At 53.7% G+C, this 25821-nt stretch overlaps 8 protein-coding genes across 8 annotated transcripts; 3 read left to right on the forward strand and 5 right to left on the reverse strand.

The window, feature by feature from the left end:
- Positions 1-3353: 3353 nt before the first annotated feature.
- Positions 3354-4864, forward strand: M406DRAFT_340336 (uncharacterized protein; the record flags this gene model as incomplete). Its single annotated transcript, XM_040921547.1, has 3 exons — positions 3354-4095; positions 4191-4269; positions 4855-4864. The coding sequence occupies 3 exons, from the start codon at positions 3354-3356 to the stop codon at positions 4862-4864; spliced, it is 831 nt and encodes a 276-aa protein (XP_040775768.1).
- A 377-nt stretch (positions 4865-5241) lies between these two features.
- On the reverse strand, positions 5242-6726 carry M406DRAFT_340337 (uncharacterized protein; the record flags this gene model as incomplete). Its single annotated transcript, XM_040921548.1, has 2 exons — positions 5242-6171; positions 6427-6726. The coding sequence occupies 2 exons, from the start codon at positions 6724-6726 to the stop codon at positions 5242-5244; spliced, it is 1230 nt and encodes a 409-aa protein (XP_040775769.1).
- A 345-nt stretch (positions 6727-7071) lies between these two features.
- M406DRAFT_356670 (mitochondrial phosphate carrier protein 2) lies at positions 7072-8786 on the reverse strand. The gene is made up of 4 exons (XM_040923501.1): positions 8334-8786; positions 7792-8267; positions 7407-7719; positions 7072-7338 (listed from the first exon to the last, which is right to left on the reverse strand). Exons 1-4 carry the CDS (start codon positions 8616-8618, stop codon positions 7267-7269), a joined length of 1146 nt encoding a protein of 381 aa, XP_040775770.1. The 5' UTR covers positions 8619-8786; the 3' UTR covers positions 7072-7266.
- Positions 8787-9678: 892 nt separating this feature from the next.
- Positions 9679-10330, forward strand: M406DRAFT_43652 (uncharacterized protein; the record flags this gene model as incomplete). Its single annotated transcript, XM_040924226.1, has 2 exons — positions 9679-9762; positions 9908-10330. 2 exons carry the CDS (start codon positions 9679-9681, stop codon positions 10328-10330), a joined length of 507 nt encoding a protein of 168 aa, XP_040775771.1.
- Positions 10331-10705: 375 nt separating this feature from the next.
- On the reverse strand, positions 10706-11997 carry M406DRAFT_322738 (uncharacterized protein). Its single transcript, XM_040919685.1, has 3 exons — positions 11879-11997; positions 11660-11778; positions 10706-11453 (listed from the first exon to the last, which is right to left on the reverse strand). Exons 2-3 carry the CDS (start codon positions 11711-11713, stop codon positions 10968-10970), a joined length of 540 nt encoding a protein of 179 aa, XP_040775772.1. The 5' UTR covers positions 11714-11778; positions 11879-11997; the 3' UTR covers positions 10706-10967.
- A 1331-nt stretch (positions 11998-13328) lies between these two features.
- Positions 13329-15268, reverse strand: M406DRAFT_292001 (uncharacterized protein; the record flags this gene model as incomplete). The annotated part of the gene is made up of 3 exons (XM_040919007.1): positions 13329-14525; positions 14607-14907; positions 15067-15268. 3 exons carry the CDS (start codon positions 15266-15268, stop codon positions 13898-13900), a joined length of 1131 nt encoding a protein of 376 aa, XP_040775773.1. The 3' UTR covers positions 13329-13897.
- Positions 15269-20606: 5338 nt separating this feature from the next.
- Positions 20607-21914, reverse strand: M406DRAFT_292004 (F-actin capping protein beta subunit; the record flags this gene model as incomplete). The annotated part of the gene is made up of 3 exons (XM_040919008.1): positions 20607-21292; positions 21382-21809; positions 21883-21914. 3 exons carry the CDS (start codon positions 21912-21914, stop codon positions 20892-20894), a joined length of 861 nt encoding a protein of 286 aa, XP_040775774.1. The 3' UTR covers positions 20607-20891.
- Positions 21915-22802: 888 nt separating this feature from the next.
- M406DRAFT_346721 (putative dipeptidylpeptidase III) lies at positions 22803-25695 on the forward strand. Its single transcript, XM_040922218.1, has 5 exons — positions 22803-22994; positions 23064-24117; positions 24301-24464; positions 24607-25118; positions 25200-25695. The coding sequence occupies exons 1-5, from the start codon at positions 22870-22872 to the stop codon at positions 25469-25471; spliced, it is 2127 nt and encodes a 708-aa protein (XP_040775775.1). The 5' UTR covers positions 22803-22869; the 3' UTR covers positions 25472-25695.
- Positions 25696-25821: the final 126 nt, after the last annotated feature.

Here is a 25821-nt window from a genome sequence, read left to right on the forward strand (position 1 = left end):
ATCGAATAATAATTGGAAGGACAATAAGGTGGGAGGCTTGTGGAACTTCTTTTGTTTTCGGTAATTGTCATTGTAATTGCTAGAATTACGTGTACTATAGTATCTGTAAATGGGGAAGATGGAACCGCCCAAGCGGCTCTTGTTTTATAAAAATTGGGCCCCTCCTGATCGACCAGACAGTGGACTTTTGACTCGAGTAAGGATCACGATTTCCCCTATCTCAGGCTCATAGACAGCAACACACCATTTACTTAACAGCTGCTGCTTCAAGAGAGTTGGGACCTTCCGACTGCAGCACTTAAAAGACGGGAGGCTAATGTCAGGGGAAATCCGCCATCATAGGCCGAGAAAGTTATCCTGGCTGGATCATGGGCCCCTTTTTAGCCCAGGCAGCATTTCTTTTCTTTTTTCTTATTTTTATTTTAACCCTCCCCCCCCCCCCTTGACAGCTTTCATATGCCCAACTTACACCCGCTGCTCGAATGCTGCATTACCTACAACCAGAGACAGAGAGATAGACAAGACAGCAATGATGAAGGTGGATTCAAGTGCCATCCGATCCTGGATGCGGGTTCCGTTGCGCCACGCCCGATGTTCATCTCATCGTTGTGCTGATCGAGAATTTTGGGATCTGACGTGATCTGATCAACAAACCATCCTTGGTGGCCGTGGAAGGTCATATCTCGGGGGGGGGGGGGTTGTCAACAAGCCACTATGAAATCTTTTGCTGCAAACTTGCATTATGAAAACTCGATATGAAGCCTGTGCGAAGTTGTAGCAGCATTCCAAACTTACAATGCGCATACCTGCAAGGTGTAGTGCGATCACGTTTCAATGCAAGGCTGAGACTGCACGGGGACGCGAGGCTATTTTTAAACATACCTCTGGGTGACTAGCTATCCGAGGATAATTGCCCCCTTGCCACCCAAAGGTGTTACCATCCCTCCCACACTCCAACCTCGCAACAGAGCCTGTATATTGGTCTGTCCAGTAAGAGAATTGACATGTTCAAGCGAAAGTCACCATATCTGCCTAGAGACTCAACTGAAGTCCAGCCTGGGACCATTTTTACCCTATGTGCTGTTAATCTCGTCCTCCCTGAACGTCACACTTTCGGCTGCCCCCCCCCCCCCCCAGTCCAGCGAAGCCCCCAAGATTGGTATGTTTCACTCGCCCAGTGTAAACAACAACTTCGCACGTCCCGAACTCAAGAGTGTTGCCGCAGGCAAATCTACTTTTTGGTGTTCCTTCTCTTGGTTCCACGGTCCTACATATTATAAGTAATAACCGTGAGTTTTGTGTCTGGTTCCGGCCCATGAAGCTTATTTTAACCGCCCCACGGCGCCCCTCCCCGCCATGCCAAACTATTGCGGAATACAGCCGGTAATTGATGCCCGTTTAGGAGGGGGTTTCCAGATCCAGGCCGAATGTACTATAACAAGATAAAAGGAACATTCTTCTACAAAATGAGAGTGTGAGGTGTAATTTAGGGGAAAGGTAAGAGAAAGATTAATCGTCTGTGTATAATATTGATTGGAGGAAGGGCCTCCAATTCGAGATCTTAGTCCGGTCAGTCCCTTAGTATTCGCCATAGTAAGCATCGTTGCATAGCTTGTCACTGATCCCTAGGATAGGACACCTTCTAGACCGCTCCCGTCGGCTGTGCTTGCAGATGCAGATTCACAGGAGCAGACACTGGGGTGTGCCCTCCAATGGCCACGAGGAGGCAAGTCCTCTATGATACACTGATGTCTGGGCCCCAGGTGTCTGCTTCCTACTATTACACCGCAGACACGAGGAACCATCTTTTGGTTCAGCCGCCGCAGCGTCACAGGCGGCTGACTACTGGCATTCCCCCAAAAAGCGACGTCATTCCTCCTCCAACAGCCCCAGACTCGGGATGTAGGTACCTTCCTCCGATGCCGCTCATGATTTGCGCCTCCCATGGCCCCTTCGTGTTCTGTACTATTACAACAGTACAGTGTGTACCTCAGCCTGCATCACGCGGAAAACGGCACTCGGAGGGGGGCCACGACAGAACAAACTGGATGTCCGTTCTGGTCCCGGGCCACACACATGAGAGTGGCGTGGCCAATGATCCTCGCATATTTGCAGTGGCCTACTGCCGCCACACACACCACATGAATAAAATCGTACGAGGCCCTCCGACGTCGTCCCTAAGGTCGTCTCAAAGGGGACAGGAAGAGGCTTCGAATGCTTGAAGTTTAGAGGGGAAAAAATACCAAGGACAAAAACACAGCCAGCCATCTCTCTATCAATCTGGTCAGGCTATCTATCGACCTCCAATCCGAGTCTAGAGAATTTAGGACACTGTGAACCGATACTCCCAATTGGAAGAAGGAACGGGCTTGGCCAGCCGCAATTCGTCCTTCACCGTCTCTTGCACCCTTCCTCCTGACAACAGCACGAGGACAGGGACCGCGCGCCGCACTATCACCCTTCTTGTCACGTCCCGCCCGCTCTTTAGGTTCACGCACCGCCAACATACTTTTAAACACTGGACACCGCTGTGTCTGCATGAAAGGAAAGAAAGACAAAAAAGGAGCTTGTTCTGGCTGCTATATATCTATTCATCCCTCCTCGCCGCCATCGCTTGCACGTGGTCAACCAGTTCTCAGGTCCTTTCAAATAATCATAGGCCTCCTCTCTCTGGATTCTTGTCAAAGGCCTCTTACCACCATTCTCCAGTCCTCAAACCCTGAGGGACGTGAGGCGTGGGTGTCAATCCCCCTCCTCTACCCTCCCTTGACTTGACGTGCCGGTGACCTACCTTGTCCCCACATCTTCTCTTACTACATAGTTCTGACGTGGAACTGCTCACTGTCGCCACATTATACAACCAACCCCCTTCCTCGCCTCCATTCTCGTCGAAGACTGACCATCTCATGAGAAGAAGTCTCAGTCATTGTCCGTCTGTCCTCAACAAGGAACCACCAGCACGATCCAATATCAGTTATCAGACTGTCCTGGGTCGGGATCATACTTTGGTAGAAGAAGCAGCCCCTGTCAACGCACAGGAAAAGAACCAAGGGATAGAGAGGGCAGGCCTGGACAGAGGAGAAAAGTCGATAGCATAGACGCCTCTTTTCTCTCCTTCTCAAGACAAACCAGCCATGTCTCTATTGTCCGCCTCCCAGACGGAGCCCCCCTCGACCAGCGAGGCCGTCAGCGAGCTCCCTTTCCCAATGCCGTCAAGGCCCCTCCTCGAGATGGACGAGAGGACCGGACTCCTCCTTATGGGTGGCAGCAGCAGCAATGACAACAACAACAACAACAACAACAACAACAGCAACAACAACGCCCAAGGGGTTGACCACCTCAAGGCTCTGAACATGGTCATCCGGCAAGACCCCTTCAGCATGACTCTCGACGCCAACGCTCTCCTGGCCGGGTCCCTCTTCCTCCTCATGGGGATGCACTTTGTCCCACGCCTCTTGCTCGAGTCCTGCATCCTCGCTGTGCCCCTCCTCTTCCTCATCCGAAACGACTACCAGAACTTCCTTCGCCTCGGGCCCGGCGGCACCCCACCCACCCTCGCCGGCTACGCCCGCCTGGCCTGGTTCCGCCTCTTTGCCCTGCGTGACCCCTTCTCGCCACCACCCCGTCGAGTAGCGGCCACCACCACCATCTCTCGCCCTGCCGCCGGCGTCCTCACACCACAGAACCTCCCCTACCGCTCCGGCCCCCGCCCCACCGTCGCCGGCCTCGCTCCGCAGCGCCAGCTCAACCAGCACGGCTCCCCCACCACCATAGCCTCCCTCCGCGCTGCGCTGACCCGCCTCGCCAAGCTGCACCCTTCTCGCTTCGGCACCGCGACCAGCTGTATCGAGAAGCACGGCTTCGCCCTCTTCGCGCGGCACCCTGTCAGCGAGCACGTCTGCGGCAACGGCGAGGTCTGCCACATCCACAGTTCCGACCGGAGCATGCACATGAACCTGCACCCAGACGACATCGCCGAGGTCCTGGCCAAGGGCTGGGCCGAGAGACACCCGCTGGCCTTTGGCGCCCATAGGAAGTGGTGGGAGCCCAGAAGCCCGCTGCCCGAGACGTTTGTGCTCGTGTACTCGCCAAGGGGTGAGCTAGTTCACTCATTCATCCTCTTTACCCCACCTGTGCCCCCTCTCTTGAATATGGTGTGGGGAAAAGCCGTGACTGACAAGCCAGGACAGATGAGAGCGACCTTCGCGTGGTCTGCAAGATCATCGAGGCCGCCATTTGGTATACTGTTGAGGAACGCGTTGACATCGAGTCTCTCTTGATGGTGCAGCCGCCCTCTTAAACAAGGGAGAAGAGAGAGAAAAAACTGAAATTAGACTGGCTTCATACATAACTAACCGAACCCCATCACTCCCGTCCGCCGTCGTGGCCTACACTGACCGCAGAGCGTGCAGCTAATTGTTCTACACACACACACACACACACACCTACACACACTTTTATCTTTCAGTTATCTTTTCTTCTTTTTCGTCTTTGAGTATATGCTTACACGCACATCTACATGCCCACATAACCCTCACACCACTTCACTCTTTGCCGACATCGCAATTGGTGTTCTGTCGAAAAAAAAACACACACAAAGGTTCACTATACGTGGACTGTCTGTGAGTTCTCGCACCCTCCACTGTTTCGTTCCCTAACGCTACAGGGGGTATTCAACCTGGGTTGATATGAGTTTTGGGGGTGGGGGCGACAAACAATGGAAGACTTGGGCCATCGTACCATGCTTGACCATAAATGGCTGCGAAGTTGGCGGCGTTTGGAATCTGTGTTACGCAAAGCAGTGGAGTGTTGGGATGTAGTAGTCACAGATTGATACCATTCTGACCAAAGTAGTGCCGAATAATTTTCAGAAGCCTTCCAGAAGAAAAAGAAGAAAAAAAAAAACTGCCATAATTTTTTCATCTTTGATATCGATGGTGGTCAGTCAGTCTAAGCACTTAGATGTTTTGTTATGCCAAACGCCGCGCTGCCGTTAACTCCCTGAACCTAGAACCTGAGTGGTGGCTGTAACAAATCGTACGCAAAGCCTTACGTACTCACCTCTCTCTCTCTCTCTCTCTCTCTCTCTCTCTCTCTCTCTCTCTCTCTCTCTCTCTCTCTCTCTCTCTCTCTCTCTCTCTCTCTCTCTCTCTCTCTCTCTCTCTCTCTCTCTCTCTCTCTCTCTCTCTCTCTCTCTCTCTCTCTCTCTATTTCTCTCTCACCCTTCACTCCCTCTTCCTCTCAGTCCTCCTCATCGCTAGCGTCATCATTATTGTCCCTGGACTTCTTGAACTTCAGCTTGCCAGTGGGTATGTATGCCTCGACCCTCTGGCCACCAAAGCTCCGCCCGTCCATCAACTGCACACAGGCGTCTGCTGCTTCGGGTTTCCGGAATTTGATACTGACAACACCCTCCGGCTCGAGATCGTACAGCACCACATTTGTGACCTCGCCCAGCTTCTCGCACTCGTCGCGTATGTCCTCCTTGATCTCCAGCAGCGCCGCGGGGTCCTCATCGAGCTCTGCCTTGGTAAACATGTGCTTCAGGATGACCATCTTGTCTCTTTTACCCGTGCGCTGCTCGGGAGGGATATACGCCGGCTCGTCGTCTGACCAGTCGGCCAGCTTCGCATCGAGTTTCTGCGTCTTCTTGATCACCTTCTCCCGGTCCTTGCTATTGTTGCCAGGCCCGCCTCTGCCGTTGTTCGTTTGGTGTGGTTGCTGTGCGCCCTCACCGCCCGCTCCCTCCCCGTCGACCGGTTGCTGCTGCTGTGTCTTCTTGTAGCTGGTGTCGGCAGCCTGCACGCGCATCTTGCCTGACCCGAGCCCGGACTCTGTGTACCGGAAGTGTGTGTCGTCCAGCAGCATGATGGCCATGTTGACGCTCTGGGGCTTGAAGAAGACCACGAGCGCGTCGCCCTTGAAGTTTCCTGCGGCATCCGCGTACAGCTTGATCCGCGGCCGCCCGCTGTCGATCTCTTCGGCGATGACGCCGCACTTGCGACTAAAGACCTCGGCCACCTCGTCGACTGTCACGTCGAGGGGTAGACCTGTCACGTAGACGGCTCTGTTTTGGGGCGGCTGCTTGGGTTGGCTGGCTTGTTTCTTGTTCTTCCGCCTGCCGTTCGAAGAAGAGGCGGCGGCGTTGTCGTTGTTGTTATTGTCCTGGTCCTGGAGCAGCAACGATGGCTTGTGTCAGTGGGTCACCATGTTCTATATTCTTTTCTTTTGTTGGTCGCTTAGGCAAGCCTGATCTCGGGACTGATCCTTCGGGGTTCGATGTAGTATGCATCAAGCGGCCAGTCAAGGAGCACCGTAGAGGAGGATGGTGCGAGGGAGGGGAGAAGAGAAAGCCAGACAGAGGCGGGGCGCGCGCTGAGGAACCACGCGACGACATATGCAGGTGGCCCAGCATACGCAGCTTACCTCGAGGTCATCTCGCCTTCTCTTTCTGCCATTGCTTACTTGGGCGTCACCGTCGCCGTACGAAGCATCGTTAATGCTGCCATATGCGCTCTGCTGTTGTTGTATGAGGGCCTCCTCAGCCTCGTCCATGACAGGTACCCATCGCTTCAACTGCGCGTCGAACTCGAACTCGGTGCCATCTGACTCTTGTACGGCGATGTATTTGTTGTCAAGCCTGGAGAAGGAGATCCGGTCGTCGTTGTCGAATTGTGCAGGGTCTGTCGGGAAGGTGAGGACCTCAGCAATCGAGTGGTCTGCCATGATCGTGCCCGCCTTTTCTATTCTTGTTGTTGTCGTTGCTGCTGTTGACGCTGCTGCAGAAAGCAAGGGTTGTTTTTAGGGGACCGTTTGTAGCTGTGTCCATTTCTGGAGCTACTTTAACCGAGGAGGAAAAGGCTCCCTGACGAAAGAGTGCATCGCAAGGAACAGGGGTCTGTGCGCCAGCTTATAGCAGCACTACGTAATACCTTGGTGACCCTCTGCCCACTAACACGCTGCCCGTCTTACCATGACAGGGGCCCGAGAAAGTGAGAAGCGAATGAGGAAGTAGGAAGTGAATGCAATACTAGCAAGTGACACACAACCTCTTGGAGAAAAGCAAGGTTTCTCTTAAGTACGAAGACCACAATGTATCATGATGTATCAGTAACTCGGAATATTGCAGATGTATGCCACAGCCATTTGAATACAAGTCCCCAGGTCAGTCAGCGACCTGGTCATCTGTTCTAGGATGCAATTGCCCACATCCTCGATACGACACCCATATCATCTTTTCTCTCTCTTCCCCTATCTTCAATGAGCTTACTCTTCCGCCTTCGCAGGGGGTGCTGCACCACCAGTTGTGGGGAAGCCCATATAGATCTTGAAGTAATCCTGTGGTTGTACTTGTTAGTTGACTTCTATTTCAATGCCAAAGGGAACACAACGGGGCTGTGACTCACGTAGATCATCCATTGCAGGCCAGTCAGAGTTCCGATCATTACAATTCTCACCGGGAGACCATTCCACAGTCCCTTGAAGCCGATGTCTGCGTAAATCCTGGAGGTCACAGTTCCAAACGACTCACCCGGCTTCCGGTAGGCGTTCAACTTGGAGACCATCACGTCGGCAGGGTGAGAGACGATGGCGCACAAGATACCGGCCAGGTAGCCACCGACGAAAGAAACGCCAGTCTGGGTGGCCTTTGAGTAGTCGTTCTTGGATCCAGGCATGCGGTCGTAGATCATCTCGACAATGGTCTCGAAGGAGGCGAACCTAGGCGCAGCGTCAGATCACAAAAATTCTATCAAGACCAAAGCGACAGCTTTCGAAGGGGGTAAGACCGACTTCATCATGGTATAGGGGATCTGTCGGCCCCAGAGAGGATAGAGACCCTTGTAGAGACCACCAAAACCTTCGGTAGCCGTAATAGTGCTGAGACCGTGGAAGGTGCCAGTATAAGGGCTAGGGATCTTCGCCTGCATCCTCACCTTGACCGATTCAAAGGGGCACAGAGCAATGTCGGCCAGGAACTCGGCCGAGGCAGAGGCAGCAAGGTAGAGACCGGTCTTGTACTTGTAGGCAGCCTCAGGACCGGCGATGTCCGCGTACGTCTTTTTAAAATACTCATACCAGCCATACTTGAAGGCGCCCTGGGCGGAGTAGCCAAAGAAGGTAGGGCTCCAGCCAGTGAAGATACCACGGAGTCCCTCGGTCCGGTAGATCTTCCCCCAGGCCTGGAAGTTGCCCGTGTACAACTTCGAATCCACCTGTCGCCGGGTCTTGACAACATCGAGAGGTGTGACAGCCGTGTGCGTCAGGCCCTGAAGCATGAGATGAGTACTTTTGAGTCCAGGTGATGGTGATGAGCCTTAAGGATCTCGACTCACACAGGCCAGCAATCCACCAAAGGTACACGCGGCATAGTACTTGCCGGAGTAGAGCTCAATCGCGCCCGTCTTAGACTGCGCCGCAGCAGAAGCCTTGTTGAACTCGGCAGTCGCTTCAGCAGAGAGCTTCTTGGCCTTGTCCTCTATGGTCGAGTAGGCAGAGTAGAGGTCCATGCGAGCCTGGTACGGAGTGGCACCTCGGCTGCTTCGTGCCTTCAGCCCATCCTGGGACTGGCTGGGGAAGGTCTTTTGGAGGACCTCGTAACGAGGGTAGAGGTGCGACATCCTGTGAGGCAGAGGGGTGTGAAATCTCACGCAGCTACTTCAGCTATCGTCAGTAAACTGAACCTCTTCAGATTCGAGATGCGAAGTAGGTTTAATCGCTCTCGAGGTATAAATAAGCACTAGGCAATAGCGGACTTCCGGTATTCCCCGTGGAAGGCCAGGGGAATGATGAAACCGGTCATTAACGGAGATAAAGAAGCCAACAGAAGGGCATCTCTCACCTTAAGTTCGATGTCACTTGCCTTATAACCTGACATAGAATGTCGTTCCAATCAATCATTCAGCACACTTGAGAAGGCTGAGAGTGGGATTGGCCGGAGCGATGATGTCTTGGTCAACAAATCGCTTATCTTGGGATAGGAGAGGATGGAGGTTTGACAAGCACCGGCGAGGGGGTTTGGGGATGCCAAACATTTTGCTTGTCAGCTCTCCAAAATCCGGACCCCCCCCCCCCCAATCCTCACACGCCTCCAAGTCCCGTTGGCCCTCTCTAACTTGTCAGATGGACCGGAAAAGCAGGCTCTTAGCAAAATACCACTAACTAACCCCAGTGACGTCGGCGGATTTTCTTTCGCCAACCAGCTTCAATAATCGCTGATTAGCTACCAAGTCACCTTTATCTGCTATAGTTAACCTCAACATGTATTGACGAGAATCTCCCTTTTTTTTCTCTCTTCTTTTCTTCTTCGACGTATAAGGATTGTACTCGAGGTAAACAACCCTTTGTTTGTTTGATGTAAACACCTTATATACTAGTCGTAATTATAAGCAAGCAAGAGGCCAGTTCGAGTAGCGCGGGGTCTGGACGGAAAGGCTGGCTCCCCACCATCGCGGCGGCCCCACAGCTTGAACATAACTGTACTCCAGCGCTAGATGAAATCGCAAGACATCTGCTCCACAACCACCACCTCGCGCCACCATCACACACGCTGACAGGTGCCCCGAAAGAGCTTCTCTTCGTCCCAGACCCGCGCACACAAACAAAGTCCATCCTACGCCGCAGACCACAGACTCTCATCTTTGTCATCTGACTTACGGGCCCATCATGGCGACCGGAATCATGGCGCAGCCCTCAACAGCCCAAGCCGAGTCATCCAGTGCAACAACACCATTCGTCTCAAAATGGGCATCTAGATATCGCGGCGTACGTAGGACCCTGTTTACAATCCACGCCCCCCCCCCCCTACAAATCCACCAAAAGCTTGAACACTGTCCAGCGGCCTAGCACAAGTCCCCTGATACAGGAATCCCACTGACAGGGTCCAAAAAAACCACATTGTATATAACAGGCCGCAGTAGAAGACCTCCAACCTCCCGCAGCCCTCTCCCTCACGCCCTCGGACCCCATCTCCCTCGCCCTGACCCTCGCCTTCGAGCGCGACTACACCCACCTCACCATCATCGACAGCGAGACCCGCAGCCTCCTCGGCTACATCGCCATCCCCCAGCTGCAGGCCCTCCTCGACGGCGGCAAGGTCAAGCCCGATGACCACATCGCCAGCGCCATGACCCGCTTCCAGCGCAAGGGCAAGAAGTACAAGGTCATCACTATGGACACGCCGCTGGAGGAGCTCGAGGCCTTCTTCGAGGGCGCCGAGACCGCGGGCCAGAAGCAGGAGTTTGCCGTCGTCACCGATGACAACCGCCGCTTCGTCCTGGGCGTTGCCACGAGGGCCGATCTGGAGGAGTTCGTGAAGAGGAGGCCAGCTTAGGCGGGGAAGGAGAGAGGGGGGGGGGGGTGGGGTTGGCTGGCCGGAACTGAGCGGATTGTGGACCGGAGCTGATGGTAAGGGCGGACATGATGAGAATGAGAGCAGAGGACGCGCCCTTTGCGAGGTAGCTACAATCAGAGCAAAAAGAGAGATACCCCTCGTAGAATGAGAGGTGCTCATAAAGGAGAAAATTCGAGGTCATCTACAGGCGTTCGATGGCGTGGTGTCTTTTTCCAGGGTCTTGGGCATATGGGAAAACTGCCCTTTCAACAGGTCATGGTTGGAAAGACTGAGAGCGTTCCGGGGACAAGATGAATCAACTTCTCATCTACTTGCTTGATCTGTAAAGGGTTAAAAGAAATGCAAGTCATCCATAATAGGTCAAATAAAAGAATATAATTATGGAAGGATAGACGACAAATAATTTATGATAGCTGTACCCTTCTGATGAATTCTCAGGACAAGGAGTCATGCCTCCCCCGGAGCTCTGTGAGCATCCTTGACTGTGATTGATCACCCGACAGAATCTCTAGACCAGCCGAACAGGCAACTATAGAGAGGTGCCCTCTATTCTTCCTGGGCATACTGGGAGTACACACATGCCAGACCACCCTCTCTTGTGCTGCAGTTCTCACTCTTACGTGGCGATCCAGTCATAGACCATTCGGATCTCCGCCCTCTTCTCTCCCTTCTCGACCACCACGTTACGCACGTACCTCCTCTCGCCCTTGACCTGCTGGAATCCCCACGTCTGCCGCGCGGTCCACCCATTGTCGAGGCTGTCGACGGAGTTGAGGAGCCATTCGGACGTGCCCTCCTCCCAGTTGCTCAGCAGAAATGCGTCGCCACCAGGGATCTCGGTGACGAACTCGCTGCGGCCACTCACGCGCCCGAACAGCCAGTCCTTATGCTCACGCGGCTGGCCGTCCATCTCGCGGTGCTCGCTCGTGCCCTTGAGCCCGCCGGTGGCCGTCTGCTCGATGTCGACATGCTCCTTCCCGTCCTCGCTTACGTACTGCTTGACGTGCAGCGTCACAGAGGCCAGGCCGATCGCCTTGCGCGTCAGCCAGCCTACGCCCTGGAGCTCGAGGGCCGGGCTAACGTCGTCCGAAAGCGTCTTGTTCTATTTTCATAGAGGGGAAGGAGAGGATTCCTTGGTCAGCCACGGACACATTTTTTCTTTTTCTTTTTCTTTTAGGGGGAAGTTGAGAGCAGCCTGATGCAGGCAAGGCAGACAGCTGATGCTGAGGTTTTCAAGATTTGAGGTCCATGATCGAGCTCTGTCATGCAACATTTCTTGCTGGGGGCTTGGTCAGGAATAGGCCTTACCAGGGACCAAGTGCCATTGAGGTCATGGAGGGTCTTAGTTGCTGGAGCAGCCATTATGGTAGAATGTCTAGAAGCTGGAGGAGTTTGCTCTATGTGTATTCTCAACAATTGTTTGTTGTCTGTATCAGGTGTGGGTAAGTATTGATACCGGCCATGGCATTCTGGCATTATCAAGCGACCATCTCGTATGTGCTTGAGCTCTGAAGGTAAACAACTCACCTATAACAATTAATATTTCGAGAAGTTACTGAGGTCAGCCACAGTAACTGAGTCTGTAGGGAGTACACAGGCTTTGAAAGTCTGTGGAATCTGTGGTTGAGTTCAAGGGAAGAAGGAAAGTCAGTAGAGGGCTGCTGTCACAAGGGAGAGTAGAGAGGGCCGAGGCTGGGTGGGGCTGCCCTTTAAATACAGTAGTTCAGTTTGCGTTTCTGGATGAGGGGCTACCTTCCCCTGTGCTACACAGTACATGAAAGTATGTACATATGGGATTAACGGCATGAACGATTGATGATGTGCTTCCCACCTAAGTCTGACGCTAAACAGGAAACCGCCTACCTAATCTGTGACTACGGTGACTACCAATTGGACCCGAGGGCCCCGAAAGCCGCAACACAACTCGTCTGCCAGCACTGAAATCTGGGATAGATGTTCTCAACTGCTTCAGTCCTCACGTCTCGGGCATAGTCTCTCACGACATTTCCAACCTTGCATCATATAGTTCCCTAGGGAGGTGGAGAAAGAACAAGAAAAAAAAAAAAACCATCTCGAAATGTAGAGCATTCCGAGTGACAACTTCTTCTCACTCAAGGTCACCATCGCCCAAGGAAGCATCACCTCTTCATTTGGCTTTTATTTATTTATTCATTTATATGTATAGCAAATGTGCCTGCGCTGAACCCAAACAGCGTTTACGCCCTGCAGTCAAGTATAGAATCACATGCTTCTCAGGCAAAACCACTGATCTTAACCTAGATTCGGCTCGTTTCATTGATGATTGTACCATGGCAACCCAGCCCGCCGGTCCGGACAGACAGCTTTTGCGCTCGCTGCAAATACACACGCACGAACAATTAAGGCGTCAGCCGGTTTTACATAATGTATATATATGCATAAATAGAGGAGGTCCTGTCAATATATATGCAGGATCACTAGAGGTTTGCCAAGCTAGGGAGAAGCTGGCGAAGCACACGCGCCCGGCCCAAGATGCCAGTGACCAGAGGGAGAGAGAAGTCAGGGGAGGCCGATGCTCTCTGGAGCAAGTGAATGAGACAGAGCTGCATGCTCGTCCCACAATCACCTGACTTGTGCATTTCTCATTCGACAGCTGGAAGCGCCATTGGGTTCAGCAACAGACCAACAAGCTATTCCTTCTAGTTGTTTCTGGTAATAAGATGCGAAATCGGTATAGCTGAAGCAGTATCACAGCGCATCGCATCCGCAGTGCATCGCATGTCAGGCGGCCCGACGCCCAATCGGACCGCTAGATTTACCCTCGAGACACACAAGGGGGAGGAAAAAATAAGAAAGCGGAGGCATGACTAACCACCGCATCAGCAAACAAACAGACAGGCAAAAGCAAAAAACAGAAAGAAAGAAAAATCGAGTTTCGGAGCAGCATGTCTCGGGTTACAAAAGTGACAGCCTTTTGGGTACCGCCGTGGCATTTGTTGGTCGTGGTATATATAAGCATTACTCTTCCTCCCAAAATAATAGTCTCACCTCGCTCCTAGATATTTTTGCTCCTAGATGCTACCCGCCCGAATTGTCCATGAATATGCACAAATATAATCTCTCATCATTTCCCTTTTTGTCTCTCTCCACATTGCCTGATGGGTCTGGGTGGTGTTGTGTTACTTTGCCGGTTGACACGACGAGGAAGACCATATATGAAATGGATATCCTGTTGATACAAAACAAAGAGAAAAGCCGAACCGCTGGAGGGGAACAAGGACAGATCGAGGCCGCCTTTCTCGCGTCCCCCGCCTGCTGGAGTGAGCATCCTAGTCCTTTCTTCTTCAATCTGCCCTTCTGCCCGTCTGTCATGGGACATTTTCGCTTTTGGTGATGGAATAGTTGAGTGTTTGATACTGGCGGGTAGAGGGCGCTAAGGGTGTGGTTGTCGCGTTGTTGAGCCGTCGAGTCATTTGGATGTCCTGCATTTTCATATCCGGCCGCTGCACCTCTTCTGTGTCGACTGAGGTCGCACTGCGCTTTCGACCTGTGGCGTCCATCAAGCCGCTATGGCCACCACTTCATCCTCTTATAACTCTCGATGACCTCCTCCAAAAGTTCCTTGTTGATCTGAGGTTTCGAGTACTGAAAGCCTACCACCTTCTCTAGTCTGGTCCCGTCCATACTCAAGTCGGTATCCTTCAGCAGCTCCTTCTCCATGTACGGTGTAAGGGGACCCGGCCTGGTGATGCCGGCCGACTCGAGCAGCTCCGCCCAGGGGCCCAGCAGTTCATCGTTGACATCCTCGACGACTGAATCCATGTTGAGCTTGGCAAAGTGGCTGATCAGGGTGCCCTGAAAGCCCGTCTTGATGCCGAAGATCTCGCCGATGACGTTGGCCATGGTGCCCTGTGTGGTGACACCTTTATCGACCACGTTGAAGATAGGTACGGAACCGCCCATTGCCTTGTCGTCCCAGTTCTTCTTGCCAGCGGCGTACCACTCCGCTACGGCCCACGTTGCCCGCACCACGTCGTCGATGTGTACTGTGTTTGTCCGCAGATCTTTTGTCCACAGCCACTTCATCTCGTCATCCTGGGCCTTGTAGACGCGGGCCATGCACAATGCTGTTGCGACCCACTGCGAGGCATAGGGACCATACACGTGTGCAAGACGGATGATGGCGAGGTTGAGTCTGGAGGGCAGCGAGGAATCGTCAGAACACCATGTTCATGCTCATCTTTGCAGCCGGGCTCTGCTGAGAGCGAATACTTACCCCTCGACCTTGGCCAGCTGATCCTCGGCCTGCAGCTTGAACGTTGCGATCTTGCTCCACGGCTTCAGCTTGTCGGTTTCCTTGCTCGCTGCCGAGTCTGACTTATAGATCATGCCGGTGCTGAGCTCGATGAACGCCTTGACGCCTCGCTTTGCTGCTTCCTTGCCGACAGCCAAGGACAGCCCTAATGACCGCAGCTTGTATACCTCATCCTCCTGTGAGTACCTGGTTTCGCCGCCGCAGTTGAAAACATAGTCGAATTGCTTGCCGCCTTCCCGGTCGAATATCCTGCCCAGCGCTTCTGCAATTTGGCGAAGGAGACGGATCAGCCTGAAATGTCTACAAGAAAAAAGGGGGGGGGGGGCAACGTTGGTGAAGAGCTGCTGGTCCTTGATCGGGCCGGGAACGAGAGGCAGGACATCAGGCGGTGGCAAAGAAGAAGGGGGTGCCAGTGACTCACGTTCCCTGCTGGCGTCTGCCTGCACGAACTTGTCGCCGGCGCAGGCCTCGTCAAATTCCGGGGCCAGCCATGCCAGCTGCGGGAGGACCTTGTCGACGACGCGGACCTCGGAGGCCAAATTGTTCTTGTGAATGTGCAGAGCGAGGAAGCGTCCGATGTAGCCCAGCCCTCCAATGATGAGGACCGAGGGCTTCTCCGCCATCGCGAGCCAATGGACAAAAGAGAGGCAAAAAAGGGGGGCGGATGGCGCAAGGACACACTCTCGAGAAGGGCGCACCGGTTAGACGTAGCGCTCGGTTCAAGCTGTAGCAAGTAGAGGGAAGGCTGATCGGATCGTGTTTGTGTGTAGAGGGGTGCAAGCGGCCCTGGAGCCAGGACCAAAAAGAAAGACCTGGGTGGGCGGGGTCGTCTTTGCGATGTAACTCGTTGAGGGTCCAGGTCAGGGGTCGGTTTCGATAACGTCTTTCCTATCGTCCCTGCCCAGACAAGATGGAGGGGGCGGACAAGAATGCCAACCAATGTCGAAATGATGTAACAAGAAAAAAGAAGAGGGGGGAAAAGGGGGGGGGGTATAGGAAGAAGACGTCTAGCTGAACAGTTCTGATAGTATATATCGTACAGATGAGTTATGCTTGTTGCAGGTGCAGTGATCTGAAAGGGTTGTGCGCTGTCTATGCGTGCCTGTGAAATGTGGTCATGGGCGATGCTATCTCTCGACGACGAAAGACGACGGGGAAATAGGCGGTGGCAGTCCCAGAAGACTCAAGATAGAATAGGCGAGATTAAAGCTGTGATATTTGATGGGTGCGATCCGGTAGATCCAGATTTGCGCTCGGGCAGGCAAAGATCGTCTGCAGATAGGTAGCTGGCCTTGGGACGACACTGTCTGCCCTTAGCCTGAGGTTGATTACTCGGAAATTGACGAGGACTGCCAGGGCCCAGGTTGATGAGATGAATGGGATTCGAATATCCCTCGAGAGGGGAAAAGGGAAAAAAAGGTCGATCAGAGAGAACAGGCTTCCCTGAAGAGCTGTTCTGGCCGAGTCAACCTTGGGGGACTGAGGTCGAGCCCAAACGTCGCAGGGGGGGCCGAGGATGAGGGCGAGGGTGGGCTGAAGCAGGTTGCGGGCCCGCGCGAGGAGGGTTCAATTCCAGGGCAGGTCAACGGATACCAAGTGGATCCTTCCTTTTTCATGCGTTCGTCACCTATTCTCGGCCCTCGTCCTTGCTTGTCTAGAGCAGCACTATGGTAGTAGCAACAGCTGACAATGAGAAGCTAAATAGAGGCTTGACTCCAGAAGATTGGTGGGGAGAGGCAGAGGCATGGATGGATATGGGCTTGGAACAGGTCCCGTATTTCAATCTTCTTATTCCTCGGTCTCCTTCCCAGCGGCCACGGTATGTGTGCTTGTGTGTACACACCATCAGCTGGACAAGTCGGCCGGCAAGGGTTTTGACCTGTCGTTCCAGAAAGACGGCCAGGTGACCTCAGTGCAGCATTATCCGCGTTGTATTAGGGATCCGGAGATTTTGCGCAGAGCCCCCAACCTTGGCTTGGCTGGTTGGGTACCTCATCCTACGGCAGAGGCGGCGTACCTCACACTAGTCCATTCCGGGCTCTCGACTACCACTGGGCGTGTATGGTGTATGGTGGTACCCAGTAGGTTCCCCTCAGTGAGGGTCCCCTAATTGCGAGCAACTTCCCCCCTCCCCCACCCCCTATAGAGTCAGGCCTTTAAGGGCCACTGGCCTGTGACGATAGCACATAGCTCATAGCACCCAGGCCGCGAACCAGGTTCCAAGCCTGAAGCTTGACAGGCCGGCCATACCCAGCTTCCTCAACGAGTATATACTTATGTAGGGCATGCAACGTTTCGAAAGCCTCTTGTCCCTTATTCACGATGGTTCCAAATTCACCCATGTCTCTCGGCTGCTGCATTGTGACACAATGGGAACTGAGATATGACAGGAGAGGTTTGACGCTGAGACTTTTGACTATGTTCGTCGTCTGATGAGCACATTCACCCCCTACCAAGTACCTAAGATCCTGATCTACCCTAACGTTTTGTAGTACCCGACCTTACCCTATCCCACCCTACGGCGCCTACCCAACACCATCATTTTGCGGGGGGGGGGGGGGGAGGCAGGACTCCAGTTCCAGGTACATCAGAAAGCTAGAAGGAAGGGGAAGGAAGAAGAAGAAAAGTCGTGACCGACGCTTATTCTACATCATAGTATTATTCAACCTCGTCACCCACCCTCCTGCGACGAAAGTGATGATGATGTACAGTACACGACTCAAACGCACTCCCTTTTCCCCCTGGAGTAACCCGAGGCAGATTGGCACGACACCCCTTACATTCGCAGGGCAACGTCCCGCGAAACATGGCGTTGTCCATGAGATCTGCATAGATAGGAACTGCTATGACATGTGCGCAAATCCAAATGAACCCAATCTCGTCTTGTGCCACTATATCTTTTTGCATGTCTCCCAGAAGGGTAGCAGGCAGCAGGCAGCAACAGTGGCAACACCCTGAAAAGTGACACAGAATCTGCAGGTTCAGAGAATAGGCAGTGCATACGTATAATGGGCAACACTTGACAGCGGGCTGGGCTGATGGCTGATCCACACCTGTGCCTGTCCCCTGTGCCGGCGTGCGATGCAATGCATCCTCGTCACCTGCTGTGCTAGGTATGAGCATGTCTGTCGTGTGCCAACTCACTGTAACACTGTACCTGCATCACAGATCACATGGGCGACAATAACAGCTGTTCTGGCTCACGGTGTACCCGTTCGAGACGGTGAATCCTGCACTGCACTGCACATCACAAGGTTTCCAAAGGGCCGGCCGGATCAGCCGGGCGAGACTAGACGACGCAATACCACCACACGATTCCAAGCACCATGCGTCGAACAAGCGGGAGAAGATGGCCATCCATGGGTTATTCCGATGCTGCCCTCAGGGGTGCAGCGGGCAAGCAGAATACCACCCCCGCCCCCCCCCCTTCATCCAAACACTTAGCGTCCCGGCCGTCCCCGCCGCAATCTTTGCCCGTCCCGCTCTCCCGGCCGCTCCAGACCTTCTAGAAGGCTTCTATGAACTTCCCTAGAACAGAGAGGCCTTGGTCTGTCTATCTTGTCCTGTTGTTGTGTTGATCTTCGCCAGCGAGGCACATTGGGCTGGCCCTTCCGGCAGGGCGGTCAGCATTCTTTCATCCTGGCAGCTCTGGTCTTGCTCGCACTCGCTACACAATTACCTGAAACAGGATCAACAGAGATTGATGATCAGGAATTGTTCTGGTAGGATAATTTCCAGCTGGGGGCCATAGCTCTGATGATACGGCAGATGCCGCAAGTTTTGAACACCTGCTGTAACGGAACCCTTCGGCGGGAGCACCGACCGGGACTTCCAACAACATGCATCGTGACGACGACAACCATCCAAGAAAGAAACAAAAGACAGGCAAACGACATCCCACATTCGCAAACAGGCAACTGTCTCGCCCTACAATATACGCCTCACGCTGGATCCCAACAAGGCCGAGAATCAAATTCTGACCGAAAAAAAAAAAAATTCAAGGTTGGCTCTGCAGGTGGTTGGTTCGTCCACCGTCCAATTTCCCCCATGCAGGAGTCTGCAGTAGACGCCTCCATCGGGTAGGCGCCTATGCGACAACGACTCCAACATCAAATAGTTTCTCTCGGCCAAACACGAGACGATCATCTCGTCCCCCTCCTTCTGCATTTTGTCCCGGCCCCGTCTAATTTTGCATGCATGGTTGAGAATTTCGCAGGGTCTCACTGTGTTCCGCGGATCGCTCTGATCCTAAAGGAGGACGACGTGTCCAGAGGCCCACCACCGCCCAGCGAACAAAATTCCCGGGCCACTGACACTTGTCATGATGGCTTTCGTGACTGATCAGCCACGACAACTATGGCGGTCTCCTCCGTGGTCTGCGAACATGGGCTAGCGGCTGGGAAAGCCGTCCACGCTTAGAACGCCTTGATGCCTTGGCTGCTGAATTTACACGGGTTCACCGAGGACGCGCAAGGCAACCGAGATCTTACATGCGAGAGAGAAACGTGGGCGAATCATACGAGCTTGAAGCGCAATCGTGCATCCCAAGGCAGACAAACCAGCACTTTCTACTTCTTTTCACACGCGCACACACAGGCAAAGGCATGTCAGGCCGTTAAATCCATGACTCGTCAGCCAAGCTTGAGCCACGGTTCTGAGGGGCCATGCGTGCTGCACATATCGTAATGAGTGCGACCTTGCAGCACCGTGGTTCGGCAAGTCTGGTTGGGCCTCTGAGCGCTGGGCTCTTAGAAACCGCTGCTATGCTTTGTGAACAATAGCGTTTGTCCGAGCCGACGTGGAAGGAAACAAGAAGAAAAACCCTGGACAATAGTCCTAGAGGTTGGCCCCAAGGATTCGCCTTCTTACGGGCTGGTCATATATCGCAATCTACCAGTCACAGCCGAAAAATGATGTATCTTGTCAGCTTGTCAGATGGGCAAGTCTTGACGAGTCCTTTGATGTGCCAATGGGCACTACGCTGTTTTCGTGTCCCAGCGACCACTATGTTTCCTTAGTGTCGCAGTGGATATTTGACTTTGGGTGGCGGACATATTGCTCCTTTTCATGGGGTTTTGCATGCTTACCGTTGTGGTTGAATCCTCAAGACGTCGGTTGATGCAACGACTGACCCTCCATCGCATGTATCAATGACCGCAGATGAAATCCGCCACAGCACGCCCCGGGAGAGAAGAGAGGGGGGGAGGGGGGGAAGCTTCAACGGAACCGCCCCAAAGAGAAGGCATACCAGTCTAGCTCAGGGTCCTCGCCTTTTCGCCGCCAGCCTCAAGGAACCGCCTCGTCTCCACAAATGGAGTGTCTAGAGTTCGAGGTCGCTTATGAAGTCGCTGCAGCACGACGACAGCGCGAGGCGAGACGAGAACGAGGCTTAGACTTTTTTCCCCTTCCCCTCTTTGGAGGTTGGCCCCTGGAACTAAGACGGCTAACTCACATCTGAGGAGACTTTTGGCGGCGTTTTCGGTCCGTCGAGTTCGTCAGCATTGAGTGGGTGGGCAGCACAAGGGCGCTGAGGGTTCAGCTATCGGCCGCGCTCGGGACAGAAAGCCCGCTGCCGCATTGGGAAGAAGGCGACGTGCATATTATGCGCTGGCTTATTACACTTTCAGCTCGAGGTAGGCAGTCGTCTTGTTTCTCTTGGCTGCGAGTTGTATAGTCGTTTGCATCTGATCCTGCGGCGACATCAGTGTTCCATCACCCTTATCCTAATGAATATCCTCGACTAGATAACCTAAGTTCCAAGAACGTCTCGCGGCTGGATACAATGCATATGAGAATTGGGCTACCAGGCATTGTGGCTTTCCATTCATTGTGACATGACAGGCACGGCATTGGGCCACTTTGCGCTTGTAGTAAACACGTACGTAGTCTCCAATGCCGCTCCTGGTTGACTTACCTGGACGACTTTCGCCGAGGGTAAACTCTGTTGGCGGACATCAGATGAAAGAAGGGATATATATATATATAAAAGAACAAAAGTCAGACGAGGATATTTACCTCTTGAGACTGCCATAAGTCATGAGAGCCAATACATATTATTCATCTTTGTGTAATGGCCTCATGACACAGTTCAGTATGTGTTCTATACTCTTAATCTGGCATAGGCCGCCAACTAAGGGCACGCAACCACTTGAACAGACGCTGTTTAGAAGTGACTGGTGAAGGCAGAAGGGTAGATCTGGCATAAAAGGTGCCAAAGGTGCCCGCTCCTAGACCGACGCTCAACTACTACCTCCGCATACTCCCGATGATCTCCCTCTGCGCGTCCCGGTCCCTCTGGCCCTCACTCAAGCTGCCCACGCTCCGCAGGTCGCCCACGACATCCTTGGCCTTGCCGAAGTACACCTCCTGCAGCAGGTTCCGCATCTTGAGCTCCATGTCCTCGACCAGACGGCCGATGTTGGCGATGTGGCTCTCATCCGTGTCGACGGGCAGCTCCTGCTCGATCTGGCGCGTCATGTTTCCGCTCAGGTCCATCTCGCCGAGCGTTGATGTTGCGGATCCCGCTGCCGCCAGCGACAGCATCACCGTCGAGGTCATCCTGTAGTTGGTCGTGCGTCCCCGCTCGCTGGCCTCGAACACATGGATCGAGTCCCAGACGCCAGAGCTGCTGCCACCGGAGGGGGAGGCTATTTTTGGGTTGGAGATCCATGTGTCAGTTAAATTCTGATCCACGACCTTTTGCAACCCATTGTCATCATCGTCAATGTTTACTCACATTTCTTCAGCAAGACAACGCCTGCGAAGCCATCGTCGAGGTTCCACAGGTACACCGATGACACGCCCCCTTCATAGTACAACTCGCGGTAGATATCAAAGGCCTCGTTGGCCTTGATCTCCATCTTCCTAACCCGCTCACCAGGAACCGCCCCCTCGCCCGCACCATCATTGCCTCCCGCGCCTACACCGCCCGGGCCGCTCTCATCCAGCGGTGGGTCGAACTGGTTGGACCATGGCGACCGGTACGAGTCGCCGTCACGGTTGTAATCGCAGAGCAGGTAGTCGCGGCCGGACTGCTTGCAGCGCTTCACGACGAGGGGCTGGTCGACGGACGACAGGAGGTCCTCTGTCAGGTCGGGGGCGAGGCGGATGATGTAGTCGAGGTTGCGCTGGGTGTGCTTGGGATTGAGACGGCGGAGGAGGTCGCTGGGGTAGGAAGAAGGAGGCTGTTAGCTTGTAGCCCCTCGTTGTTAAGCAGATACAGTCGGAGGAAGCTTACAGTGCCGAGTCGAAGGGATCGGCGGAAGCCATCCTGTGATTGTGTATGCAGGAGACTCGATTTGGGAGGGAGGGAGAAGGGGTTGGAGGGGACGTATACGTCTTGAAGTGATCTGAGGTTCTTGAGATGTCGAATTGTCTGTAAGGGGAATAGCACTTTGAGTTGTATGAAGAGGGCAACTTGGCGATGTTGTCGTTAGCTTCACCGACCACAAGCACGAGCCTCAACTGCCCCTCCAATAATGGGCGATCTGGGGTGGCATTAACCCCTGTCACAGCAGTGCGTCAGGCGTCGGCTGCAGCGTTTGGGGCAGCTTGTCTTACGCCTCTTCAGGGCGATAAGCCCTGAATCTGATAGTGTTGTACTTTGGCCTCAGCCTCTTCACTTGACTGCAAACTCTCCCTGTTCGATTCTTGATGTTCTTTCATAAGCATGAAAGTGTTAATTGTTTTGAAAGTCCTGTCTCTTTCTCTTGCCGCATTTTGGATCCACTCATAGGCTGCCCAAGAAGAAAGAAGAGTCAAAAAGGCCAACCGCAAAGTCATAACTGGTAGTCGCTGTCCCTCTCCGGCTAGAAGCGGGTAGACCCCTAACAGGCGGACCCTGACTGAAGGAACCCCGCGCCACCTGCCTGTCTAAGCTTTCCAAGGCGGGCAGACACAGGCACCTCGACCACTGAACTTGACGCTCGTGACGCTGAACTGGTTTGAGCCTTGTGCTGCATTAGTGAGACTCCAAGGAGGGGAAACCTTGGGCCATAATCACAGGGTAATCCAATTGGACAAAGTTCTTGCACGAAGGAAGGAGGGTTCGATCTTTCTATAAATGTATCGTCTCCCCGCCTCGCTGACGACAACAGCCCGTGGACTTGTCTCGAGGTCTCCAACTGTACCTTACTCGGTCTTTGTCTCTTCTCCTTTCCCCCTCAGACCTGCCCCGCGTGTGCCTCCTTCCGCCTTAACCATTTCAGGTCGACGACACATCAATATGGACGCCCAAGAGCTCAAGTCTTACCTGGCTGACTCCCCTCCAAGCGTCGTGAGGCTCGAGATCGCAAAGCACTTTGATGCCCTGACGGACAAGCAGAAGCGCTATGCCCACTACATCTCCAAGTGAGTCGCGGTCACGGTCTTCATCTGGTGTCTCTTGTTGCGACCTCTCACTGAACGCCATTGGCATAGATCCTCGTTCGCAGGGTCTCGCATCCAGATGAGACAGGTGTCTCCGGAATCTGAGCCTATTTTTGATTTCATCCTCGCCCTCCACAAGAGCTGCGATGGCGACTGGAAGGCCCTCGGCCAGAAGGCTGGCGTCACCGAGGAGGCTGTCACCTTCTTTTTGCAGTACGCTGGTGCTTTCTTAGGAAACACTGGGAATTACAAGAGCTTTGGCGACTCCAAGTTCATCCCCCGCTGCCAGGAGAGCGATGTCGAGAAGCTGGCCGCTACGTCTCCCGAGGCTGAGAAGTTCTACAAGGCCACCAAGGGAGGTATTTTCGCCTGCTCCAGCCCAGGTCTCATGCACCTTGGCTACCCGGACGAGGGCCACATGACTACCTACTATGTCGACTCCCCCGACGTGACCAAGGCTGAGGTGGATGGCATAGCCAAGTGGATGGCGAGCAAGGGTCTGTTACCGGAGAACACCCGGCTGAGAAAGACCAAGGATGGGGTCTTTGAGATACTCATCGCCTCTGCTCAGACGAGCGTCCCGAGCGAGGGTGGTGATATCGGAAAGGAGACCGAATTCAAGGCCGATGACGGTGTCTTGGCCGGCAAGACGGTCAAGCTGGTGTACGGTGACCACGCCAAGGAGATGGCCGCCGCCGCCGCCTACATCGCGAAGGCTGCAGATAATGCCGACAACGAGACCCAGCAGAAGATGCACACTGAGTACGCCAAGTCTTTTGACAGCGGTTCGCTCCTGGCCTTCAAGGACAGCCAGCGGCATTGGATCGCAGACAAGGGTCCGGATGTGGAGTGCAACATCGGCTTCATCGAGACGTACAGAGACCCGGCTGGTGTCCGGGGCGAGTGGGAGGGTTTTGCGGCCATGGTGAACAAGGAACGGACACGCGCGTTCGGCGAGCTCGTATCGTCCTCCTCGAAGTTGATCCCCCTTTTGCCGTGGAGTTCCGACTTCGAGAAGGACAAGTTCATGGCCCCCGACTTTACATCCCTTGAAGTCCTTTCGTTTGCAGGCTCTGGCATCCCGGCGGGTATCAACATTCCAAACGTAAGCACTTCAGAGTCACACAACTATCACATCTCTGCCCCTCTTAGCTATGTTAAGCCATGTATTCAGCCAACGAGTTTGCCCCTGAAAGACGTCGACTACCCACATCCTTCCCCCTCCTTCCCGCACAAGTTGATGGAGGCTGATTGTGTGCTGAACCGATTGCTGACGACATTAACGTAGTACGATGACATTCGGCAATCGGACGGGTTCAAGAACGTCTCCCTCGGCAATGTCCTTGGTGCTAAGGCTCCGAATGAGAAGATCCCATTCATTAAGGAAGAGGACCTTGAGGTGTACAAGAAATATCGAGACCCTGCTTTTGAAGTACAGGTCGGTCTCCATGAGTACGTATTCCTCGGAATCTGGTTTATTAATTCGGTCAAGGTCTTCATTCCCAGGATGCATAGTCTGTGGGATGCAAAGGATAGACCTTAGACCATACTTCACGGCTCAGGTACAAGGACTAACTCCTGAATGCGTCAATAGGCTCACAGGGCACGGATGCGGAAAGTTGCTGCAAGAAACCTCACCGGGAGTGTTCAACTTCGACCACGCGAACCCGCCCATCAGCCCCCTGACTAACAAGCCCGTCACCACCTGGTACAAGCCGGGACAGACCTGGGGCGGCGTCTTTGGCGGTCTGGCAGGTGCCTATGAGGAATGCCGCGCTGAACTGGTGTCCATGTACCTGGCTTGCGAGTTCCCCGTGCTCAAGATCTTTGGCTTCGGTGACGGCACAGACAAGATCGATGGCGAGGCGGGTGATGTGCTCTACACTGCATACTTGAGCATGGCCCGCGCTGGTCTCGCGGCCCTGGAGTTCTGGGACCCCAAGAGCCAGAGATGGGGGCAGCCTCACTGTCAGGCGCGCTTCGCCATCCTGAAGTGCTTCCTGCAGGCTGGTGAGGACTTCTGCAAGCTGGAATATTCCGCCGACGATCTGTCAGATCTGAAGATTAAGTTGAATCGAAGCTTGATCCTGACTAAAGGTCGCAAAGGTTAGTACCGCATTCTGCCGTAACAGGCCACAGGATCCCATCCCGCGATATCATGATCGTATACTCACATCTCTTTGGCAGCCGTCGGCGATTTCCTCCAGAAGATACACATCTACAAGTCAACCGCAGACGTCGAGACTGGCACCAAGTTCTTCGGCGAGGAGATGTCGGGAGTTGGTCTCGAGTACTGGGGCACCAAGGTGCGCCAGGTTGTTGTGGCCAACGCGCAGCCTCGCAAGGTCTTCGTCCAGGCCAACACGTATCTGGATGAGAGCTCTGGCAAGGTCACTTGCAAGCAGTACGAGCCAACGCTCGAAGGCATGATCCAGAGCTGGGTGGAAAGGGACGTATAGGAAGGCAAACTTAGGACATCGGGCTTTGAAGTGAAATCCCGCGCTCTGCTATGATGTCTAGTCTACATTCTTGATTACCATCATCCGCAGACAGACCACCACCTGCTTTCAAAAAAAAAAAAAAAAAAAAAAAAAAAAAGGCCGCTAGCAAGTCTCCGTTCCGGTCGGCAAGCATGCGCAGCGATGCGAATAGAAGAATTTAAGTCACACATCTTCACCAGTCTACACAAGTGGCTGAATACCCCCTCGATGATCGATACAAATACTTGAATTGTGCATGGTCCTGTTTCTCAGTCTGATGGCTCATGATGCCGAGACTTAAGACGTAGCTACCCGCGGCAAGCCAGAAA

The sequence above is a fragment of the Cryphonectria parasitica genome (assembly GCF_011745365.1).
Source record: "Cryphonectria parasitica EP155 unplaced genomic scaffold M406scaffold_5, whole genome shotgun sequence".
Lineage (NCBI taxonomy): Eukaryota > Fungi > Ascomycota > Sordariomycetes > Diaporthales > Cryphonectriaceae > Cryphonectria > Cryphonectria parasitica.

Bases quoted from the DNA above. Each gene is read 5' to 3' on its own strand.
- M406DRAFT_356670 (XM_040923501.1), bottom strand. From the start codon at position 8,618: ATGTCGCACCTCTACCCTCGTTACGAGGTCCTCCAAAAGACCTTCCCC. The intron at 8,268-8,333 runs GTGAGTCGAGAT...CTCATGCTTCAG, and splicing joins TTGGTGGATTGCTGGCCTGT to GGCCTGACGCACACGGCTGT. The intron at 7,720-7,791 runs GTCGGTCTTACC...CGCTGCGCCTAG, and splicing joins ATCCCCTATACCATGATGAA to GTTCGCCTCCTTCGAGACCA.
- M406DRAFT_322738 (XM_040919685.1), bottom strand. From the start codon at position 11,713: ATGGCTGCTCCAGCAACTAAGACCCTCCATGACCTCAATGGCACTTGG. The intron at 11,454-11,659 runs GTAAGGCCTATT...CTATGAAAATAG, and splicing joins TCAATGGCACTTGGTCCCTG to AACAAGACGCTTTCGGACGA.
- M406DRAFT_346721 (XM_040922218.1), top strand. From the start codon at position 22,870: ATGGACGCCCAAGAGCTCAAGTCTTACCTGGCTGACTCCCCTCCAAGC. The intron at 22,995-23,063 runs GTGAGTCGCGGT...CCATTGGCATAG, and splicing joins TATGCCCACTACATCTCCAA to ATCCTCGTTCGCAGGGTCTC. The intron at 24,118-24,300 runs GTAAGCACTTCA...ACATTAACGTAG, and splicing joins CGGGTATCAACATTCCAAAC to TACGATGACATTCGGCAATC.